General features: G+C 43.0%; 1 protein-coding gene across 1 annotated transcript in view; it reads left to right on the top strand.

The window, feature by feature from the left end:
* The first annotated feature begins 2202 nt into the window (after positions 1–2202).
* The window catches only part of poli (polymerase (DNA directed) iota), a 76804-nt gene continuing 69619 nt past the window's right edge, over positions 2203–9387 (top strand). The window contains exon 1 of the mRNA XM_072574168.1: positions 2203–2426. Within this exon, the coding sequence (XP_072430269.1) occupies positions 2267–2426 (160 nt within the window). The 5' untranslated portion in view covers positions 2203–2266. The remainder of the gene's footprint in view (positions 2427–9387) is intronic.

Raw genomic sequence — 9387 nt, 5'->3', positions numbered from 1 at the left:
ATTCTACCAAAAACAGTGGGAGTCATTGCAATTATAAAAACAACACACTGAGGATACTGGAAATCTGAAAAAAATACAGAGAAAATGCTGGAAAAACTCAGCAGTCTGGGAGCATTTGTGGAAAGAGAAACAGACTTAACATTTTGAATCCAATATGACTCTTCTTCAAACTGAAGAACAATCGCTGATTCCTAACTATCATTGAGAGTATGGTAGTGAGTTGCCTTCTTTAACTGCTGTGCCTAAAATGACGTGGTGTGGTGCAGGTATATTCACAGTGCATATTGGCGCGTTCAAGCAGTCTGTCACCACACAACATCCAAGCTCAGACTTGACCAAAATATCAGAGGATGGGATTGCCTGTACAAACACAATCCCTAATATACAGAGCTTTTCAAAGAATAGGAAAGACATCTTGATAAAAGAATGATGAGAATATAATTGGCACACCCCTTTCCATAAAACGGCAAGAAGTGAAATTTCTAGACTTGCTATCTGTCCTCATCAGACACGTCAATCAGAAAGATGTCAAATGGAGGTTGCAGTACTTCCCAATAAACGAATGTAACTTATTAGGGATATTACCTCTCTGGCTTGTCCCACAATTTCACATAAGAATCATTGACAACAGCCAGTATACCAAAACAGTTAAAGAAATAAAATGGAATTGAAACCTAATTGAAACATTCACTCATTAATTGAAATTTTATGTGTTCACATAAAGAGGGAGGAAAAACTAAAAAGGTGAACCAGACTGCACCTTCCAAATATGCACTTAGCTGAAATCTAGGCTGCATATAGGTAAGAAACTTTTGTCAAAAGGTCATTGGCCTGAAATGTTAACTCTGTTTCTCACTTCAAAGATGCCAACTGACCCAAAGAGTATTTCAAGCATTATCTGCTTGGCCTGCTTTGGATCAAGTAAGGGTTGATAAGAGGTATGACAGGACTACAAGTTCAATGGGCAACCCATAATGCAATGAAAAATTTAAAATAACAATATAATGCTCGCATCTGTGGTATCATGAACTAAAGCATTGTTTAAAGATTGAGCTGCAGAAAACAATTGCTGCTGTGAAAACAATTCTGCTTGAGTGTCAATTACTGCTGCTTTTTACCACAGGGTTATCGCATCTGTTCCGAGAATTGGATTATTTCCAGGAAACACCTCAATGTCACAGTTCAACCTCTTTGTCAAAGGGGCTAAGAAGTAAGCTGAAAAAGATGCTCTGCACAAAGATCTTTACCTTTACATTTATTAATATTTTAACCCATATTACCATAACAACTACATTCATTTAACGTTGTCTGGAGTGATCACATTGGCCTGATGTAGAATATGCTGGCAGCTACCACAGGGACGCTTTATTATAATGTCTGTTATACTTTCTGAAGAAGAGTCATAGTGAACTCCAAACATTAATTCTGTTTCACTCCATAGATACTGCCAGACCTGAATTTCTCCAGTATTGTCTTTGAGAATAGGGAGTATAGAAGAGAGTTAGAGTTTTTTTTAGATCTAGCACTTTTTTTTCTCTTAAATGCCCTAAAGTGTTTGTTGTGTCTACAAACCCCTGAAATATTGTCCTGGTGGCTTTGTGGTGCACCCTGTCCTGCCAGGAATTGCTCCTTGCTCTTGTTCAGTTCTGAGTCATAACCCATGGAAAGGGAAAACAGCACACTGACCATGTATCAGTATGTGCTACAATGCAAAGTGAAGGCCACAATGTGTCACGAAATGAGTTACTCTGTTGAACAGAGGTATTTTGGTTGAAAAAAAAGTTCAACAATTTAAAATCCGTCCACTGTCCATTTTCAAATGGAGCTGCAGTGACTCAGGCAGAGTTTAAATCCTGCAAATAAACGTGTCCGCGGTTGGATGCTGGAAATCTGAAATTTAAAACAAAACATTCTCGAGAACCTCAGCAGAACTGGAAGCATCTGCGGACAGCAGAACAGAGTGAGCGTTTCGAGTCCAGTGTGACCCTTTGCTCAGAATCTCTTGAGTTTCTCCAGCATTTTTCTGCGGTTGTTTCAGTTTGAATCCTCTCTCGATGACTAATCCAACTCCAACAACACTTCACTGAGTTTGAAGTAATGCATTTTCCGATAAAGCTTGTAACCATGCCAACATTATACTTTACAGTAAAGTGCGTCAAAGATTGCAGTGGTTTGGGGGCATATTTTGGTTGTCCACCTCATATGGTTTGCTGGTTGCTTTATTGTGGAGTCGGTATCCTGCAATGTCTCAGGATTTTCATTAATTATGGAGTTCAGTGAATATGAGTTAGCAGACAACCCTCGCTACAGTTTACAGGAAGAGGAGGAGGAGGAAGATGAACGGGAATGGTGTTGTACAGTTGACTACGTTGACAGCAGCCCTGCGTCTCCTGTTCCTGTTGCTGCAACAAGCAGTGACTTGACAGGTACTAGTGAAACTGAAAGTCATTCTGTCTGCCAAATTGGAGGCTTAAAATATAGTGCCTCGTATTTGAATTGTTATCTTTAGCCAATTGCAAACCAAATAATGGCAGCTTACAGGGCGGGTTCATGGCTTCAGTTGAGAAATGGGAGTCTAGATTAGAGTGGTGCTGGAAAAGCACAGCAGGTCAGACAGCATCCGAGGAGCAGGAAATTCAACGTTTCGGGCAAAAGCCCTTCATCAGGGTGCCTGCAGAGTGGAGAGATAAATGAGAGGAGGGTGGGGTTGGGGAGAAAGTAGCATAGAGTACAATAGGTGAATGGGGGTGGGGATGGAGGTGATAGGTCAGGGAGGAGGGTAGGGGAAGGTAGCAAAGAGTACAATGGGTGAATGGGGGTGGGGAGGAAAGTGATAGGTTAGAGAGGAGGGTGGAGTGGTTAAGTGGAAAGGAAATAGGCAGGCAGGTAAGATAGGTCATGAGAGAGGTGCTGAGCTGGAAGGCTGTAGCTGGGGGAACGGGAAATGAGGAAACTGGTGAAGTCCACATTGATTAGATTACTTACAGTGTGGAAACAGGCCCTTAGGCCCTTAGGCCCTTAGGCCCACACTGACCCGCCGAAGCGTAACCCACCCATTCCCATACATTTACCCCTCTACCTAACACTACGGGCAATTTAGCATGGCCAATTCACCTGACATGCACATCTTTGGACTGTGGGAGGAAACCGGAGCACCCGGAGGAAACCCACGCAGACATGGGGAGAATGTACAAACTCCACACAGTCAGTAACCTGAGTCAGGAATTGAACCCGGGTCTCTGGCGTTGTGAGGCAGCAGTGCTAATCACTGTGCCACCGTGCCGCCCTGGGGGTTGAAGTGTTCCGAGGCGGAAGATGAGGCGTTCTTCCTCCAGGCGTCGGGTGGTGAGGGAACGGCGGTGGAGGAGGCCCAGGACCTGCATGTCCTCGGCAGAGTGGGAGGGGGAGTTGAAATGTTGGGCCACAGTTTATTCAGTTGAGAAATGTATGTTGCTGATGATGAGATGGGTGTGAGGAAACACTTGTTGAAAACTGACGAGTTGCCCAGTATCAACAACACACTGGAATTCGAATCAAATGTTGATTTTCAGAAATGAATTTTGATGTCTGATTTTGATCTGGTCCAACTTTGGGCAAACAGCACTTGCCATTATTGACCAGGGTTTCCAAAAGAAAATGTGTAATTTACTAACAATCTGTACATCTTGGATGGATGAAGGGGCATTACAGGAATTGCTTCTTGCTATTTTATAAGATGAAACAGATTCAGATCATTAGGATGGGGCTGTTTTCCCTGGAGTGTCGGAGGCTGAAGGGTGACCTTAGAGAGTTTTATAAAATTATGAGGGGCATGGAAGGGATAGTGTAAATAGGTAAAGTATTTTCCTTGGGTTGGGGGAGTCCAGAACTAGAAGGAATAGGTTAGGGTAAGAGGGGAAAGATTTTAAAAGGATCAAAGGGGCAACCTTTTCATGCAAAGGTGGCAAATGTATCGAATGAGCTGCCAGAGGAAATTGTGGAGGCTGGTCCAATTACAGTATTTAAAAGGCATCTGAATGGATACATGAATAGGAAGGGTTTAGAAGGATATGGACAAAGTGCTGGCAGATGGGACTAATTAATTTAGAATATCTGGTCAGCATGAACAAGTTGGACCGAAGGGTCAGTTTACATGCTGTACATCTCCATGATGTGTGATCCCTCATAATGGGTGCTGTTAAGCTATTTGTCCAGATACAATATGTGACAATTCTGACGTGTTCCTAGGGGGATATCTGCATTATCCTACTTTGTAGCAGTGACCACTAGACAATCATCAAGGATGTAGCACATACCTAGACTGTACGAGGGTTGAAATTATACCTAGGGGAGATGGTTGTGTAGTGGCAATATTATCAGTTCCAGGAATCCATAGGCGCAGGCTAATTTTCTGGGGATAAGGATTCAATCCTACCCAATTAAGACATCTACATGTAGAGCTAGTATCAGTAATGGTGGCCGTTATGACTCCAATGTTGCACCAATATGGTTGACACTTAACTGGTCTAGTAAGCCACTTGGTTGAAGAGAAATTAGGGATTGGTTAAAAATGGTGCCCTGTAAATAAACAGTCTGATTACTCAGCTCTTTCACAGATTCAGTAATGTGCCATTTATCAACTGAACCATCAAGGATGCCTTTCCGCCTTTTTTTAGATCTGAGGAGCAACTGACTTCTTTAAGAAGCCCCAAAGTTGCAGGCAAAACCATTTTCGAATTTTATTGTAGCAAAGCGAAAATGAAGGCTCAAAACCTATCCTGCAGGACACAATTGCGATTAAGAACTGACAAACTAATTCAGGAAATTGTGGCTATTATGGTTGTGGGCTCTGTCACAATTCAAATTGAAAAATTGTTTTGATAACTTTTAGATCCATCTATGGGGGTGGGGCGGGGGGGGGGCGGGTGGCGGCGGTGAGTAGGGAGTTTAGCTTGGTGATAATGGGGATTAGAGTCTTTGGGTTGAGATGCAATATACTGTAAATTTGGCTTTTAAAATTGCATAATGTGCATATGGATTTTGATGATAACCATTGCAACAATGGTGTTAGCTGATGTGTTAACACTTTTTAATTGCAAAGTTAACACTTTTAATTACCAGCATCACTTCCCGATAGCTATCTATGTAGTTAGTAGTCAGTTGATTCCAGCAGATTGTCAATTTGTCTGGCAGGAGGTAGTCTTCTAGAAGATTAAACCATATTTTATTCAACCTCCCATGAGATATGGAAAGTTTTTTTTTAAATTTATTTTTTATTTCTTTACATAGTAGTGAAATAAAAGAAATAAAAGAAGGAAGGCAAAGAAAATATGTGGGGAAAAAAAAGAGGGCAGGTAAAATCAAGGAAAACCCAAAGATGTTTTCTCTGTATATTAAGAGCAAAAAGTTAACAAAAGAAAATGGAAAAAGTTTATCTATTTCACTTCCAATTTCCATCCTGCACTCACCTTTACCTGGTCCTTCTCTGACTTCTCCCTTCCCTTCCTTACCATCTCTGAGTTTAGGCTGGCCACCAATATGCAATACAAACCCACCAACTCCCAAAGTTACCTTGACTGTACATTCTCACACCCTGCTTCCTGCAAAAACTCTATTCCATTCTCCCAGTTCCTCCATCTCTGTTCTGATGATGCCACCTTCAACAAGGGGACCTCTGAAATGTCCAGCTTCTTCCTCAATTAAGGATTCCCCCTCACAGTGGTTGGTAGCACCCTCAGCCGGCTCCGACCCATCTCCTGCACTTCGGCCCTCAACCCCTTGCTTCCCTCCCACAACAGAGATAAGGTCACCCTCATCCTCACCTACCATCCCGACAGCATCTACTTCCAAAGGATCATTAGCCACCATCTCCACTACCTCCAGCGGGATGCCAGCATCAGACGGATATTTCCCTCCTCTCCCTTCTCAGCCTTCTGCAGGGTCTGTTCCCTTTGTGGCACCTTGGTCAACTCCTTCTCCACTCCCAACACCTCCCACATTCCTGAGGCATTTTACCATCCACGGCACTTCCCCTGCAATCACATAACATGTAACACCGGCCTGTGTACTTCCTCCCTTCTCATTTTGCAAGGCCCTAAGCACACCTTCCAGGTGAAGCAGCATTTACTCAATGTAGTATACTGTATTTGTTGTTCATAATGTGGTATCCTCTACACAGAGGAGACTAGCCTACTTTCTGTCTGCAAAAAATGACTCCAAGTTTTTGGTCTCCTGCTACTTCAACACACCACCCTGTTCCCTGGCCACATCTCTGTCTCGGGCTTGCTGTAGTGCTTCAGTGAAGCTTAGCGCAAGCTGGAGGAACAGTATCTCATTTTCTGCTTGGTTGCTTCTGCAGCTTTCTAGCCTCAATATCAACAATTTTAGGACTTGAGCACTATCTCCCATTTCCTTACCATGCACACCAGGCTTGTCATCACAAACAACCCATTGTCAGCCGCTTGTGGTCCCCATTAGCAGCTCCTGATTCTCCCAGGTTGACCGTTATCCATTCCTTTGTCTGCCCAACTGTTGTTCTCTCTCTCTAGGCTGCAACTCTTATTGGATTCTCTCCCCCCATCTCAACACCATCTTTAATAATGTATACCAACCTTTTCCTCTGCAATCAGTATTCCTGATATTCCTGATGAAGGCTTATGCCTGAAATGTCAACTCTCCTGTTCCTCGGATGCTACCTGACCTGCTGTGCTTTTCCAGCACGACAGTCTCAACTCTGATCTCCAGCATCTGCAGTCCTCACTTTCTCCTTTTCCTCACTACAGTCAGTCATGAAGAAGGGTCACTGGACCTGAAACGTTAACCTTGCTTTCTCTCCACAGATGTTGCCAAACCTGCTGAGTTTTTCTAGAAATTTCTGGGTTTTTTTGTAACTAAAGAAGAGTTGAGCCTATGGGTTGAGATGTGCATGGTAATTTTTGCATGATGCAGAAGATAAAGGCAGGGTTTTAAATGAGTATGTTCTTCACATATTCATAATGCAAACATTCTAATTAGAGAGGAGAAGTGTGAAATATTAGACACAATATGCGTAATACAAAAGGAAGCAGTGGCGAGACTGACATCCTTAACGTTGGCAACATCACCATGGAAGCATATGGAATTAACAGATGCTCTGCAGATCATTTTCCAATCCTCACTCGATGGAGGTGAGATACCTGAAGATTAGAAGTTTGCAAATGTTGTACCATTGTTGATAAAAGGTGAGTGGGATAGTATCACCAGTCAGTCTGATTTTGGTGATGGGCAAATTATTAGTATCAATCCTGAGATACTGAATAGACCGTCACTTAGAAAGGCACTGATTTGTCAGGGATTGTTGGCATGGTTGTGTTAGGGGAAGGTCATGTCTTATTAATTACATTTTTTTGAGGAAGGAACAAGAAAGAAATAGTTGCTGCATAGGTTATCCGAGCAGAAGGGTTATTTTGGAGTTGTACAAGACTTTGGTTAGGCTGCAGCTGCAATACTGTGTGCATTTCTGGTCTTTAGGACTATAGGGACTGATGTGTTTGGTCTGGCGGGGGTTCAGAGGTGATTCACCAGGATGTTGCCTGGGATGGAGCATCTTAGCTGTGAAAAGAGGCTGTAAAGCATAGATTTGTTTTCTTTGGAGCACAGAAGTTTGGCAGGAGACCTGATATCGGGGTATGAAGTTATGAGAGGCATGGACAAAATGGATAGAAATTTCCGCCTTAGTTGAAGGGTTGATAACAAGGGTTTCAGGTTGAAAGGCAGGAGGTTTGGGGGAACTTGAGGATAAATGTTTTGACCGAGAGGGTGGTAGGGGTCCAGAATGCACTGCGTGGGAGAGTAGTAGACGTATTTAAAGCAAACTTTTAAAAGTACTTGGATAAGTGCATGGAATGTCATAACATTTAAGGCAATGGGGCCAAGTGCTGAACAAAGGGGTTACTGTAGATTTGGTGTATTTTTGGCATTGTAGACTTAATGGGCTAACAGGCCATTTCTTTACAAAACAACAAAAAAGCAAAGAACTGTGGAAGCTGGAAATCAGAAAGAAAATCAGAAATTGCTGGAAAAACTCAGCAGGTCCTGCAGCATCTGTGGAGAGAACGTAGAGATAACATTTCAGGTCCAGTGACCTTTCTTCAGAAAAAGGTTTACATATGCTGAAGAAGGATCACTGAACCCAAAATGTTATCTCTGCTTTCTCTCCACAGATAGTGCCAGACCTGCTGAGGTGTTCCAGCAATTTCTGATTTTGGACTCTTTTTCACTGTATGATTGACATACATTAGGTGCAATGGATGTTGTCTATATGGATTTTTGTAATGTGTTTGACAAGATTCTGCATTGCAGATTGGCCAGGAAAAAAAATGTTAATGGGACGCAGAGAATGTGAGCATTCAATCCAAAATTGGCTCAGCAATAGGAAGAATAGGGTAATTGGTAATGGATGTTTTTGCAAATGGAAAATGGTTTCTCATGTTGGGTATCTTGCTACTTGTATGTTAATGTATTTAGTGTACATTAATGATTTGGACTTACATTGGAAAAATTTTAGATGACGTAAATTTAGCTGTGTGGCTGAAAGTGAAGAGGAAAGTTCTTGATCCCAGAGGTGTGTCAATAATTTGGTTGACTGAGCAAATGGAATTCAAAGTGTGAAGTCACGCATTTGGGGAGTGCAGAAATAGCTATGGAGGTAATGACAAATAGCCAACAAGATATTGACAAGTTGGTGGAACGACCAGATGAAGTTCAATACAGAGAAGTGGGAGGTGATTCACTTTGATTGGAAGAACAATGAAAGACAATACAAATAAAGGATACAATTCTAAAGGGTATGCAGGAGCAGAGTGCACAGTTAATTGAAGGTGGCAGGACAGGTAGAGAGAGCAGTTAGTAGGTGTTCTCAGCTTTATTAACAGGAGCAATTGAGGACAAGAATCAAAAAGAGTGGTGCTGGAAAAGCACAGCCAGTCAGGCAGCATCCAAGGAGCAGGAGAGTAGATGTTTCAAGCATAAGCTCTTCATTAGGAATGAGAGGGGTGGCCTGAGGGGGGTGGCCCAAGGGGGCTGAGAGATAAGTGGGAGGGGGTTGGTGCTGGGGCTTAGGTAGCTGGGAATGCGATATGGAGGTGGAGGTGGGGGGAGATGGTGATAGAACGGAGTAGAAGGTGGAGCAGATAGGTGGGAAGGAAGATGGACAGGCAGGACGGTTCAAGAGGGTGGTGCTGAGGGTTGGATCTGGGATAAGGTGGGGGCAGGGGAAATGAGGAAACTAGTGAAATCAACATTGATCCCATTTGGTTGGAGGGTGCCAAGGCAAAAGATGAGGCATTTTTCCTCCAGGCTTTGGGTGTCAAGAATTTGGTGGTGGAGGAGACCCAGGACTTGCATGTCCTTGGCGGAGTGGGGGGGGGG

This window comes from Chiloscyllium punctatum, chromosome 1, assembly GCF_047496795.1.
Source record: "Chiloscyllium punctatum isolate Juve2018m chromosome 1, sChiPun1.3, whole genome shotgun sequence".
Lineage (NCBI taxonomy): Eukaryota > Metazoa > Chordata > Chondrichthyes > Orectolobiformes > Hemiscylliidae > Chiloscyllium > Chiloscyllium punctatum.
Note: the sequence above shows the minus strand (reverse complement) of the source record. Positions and strands in the feature narration are given on the sequence as shown.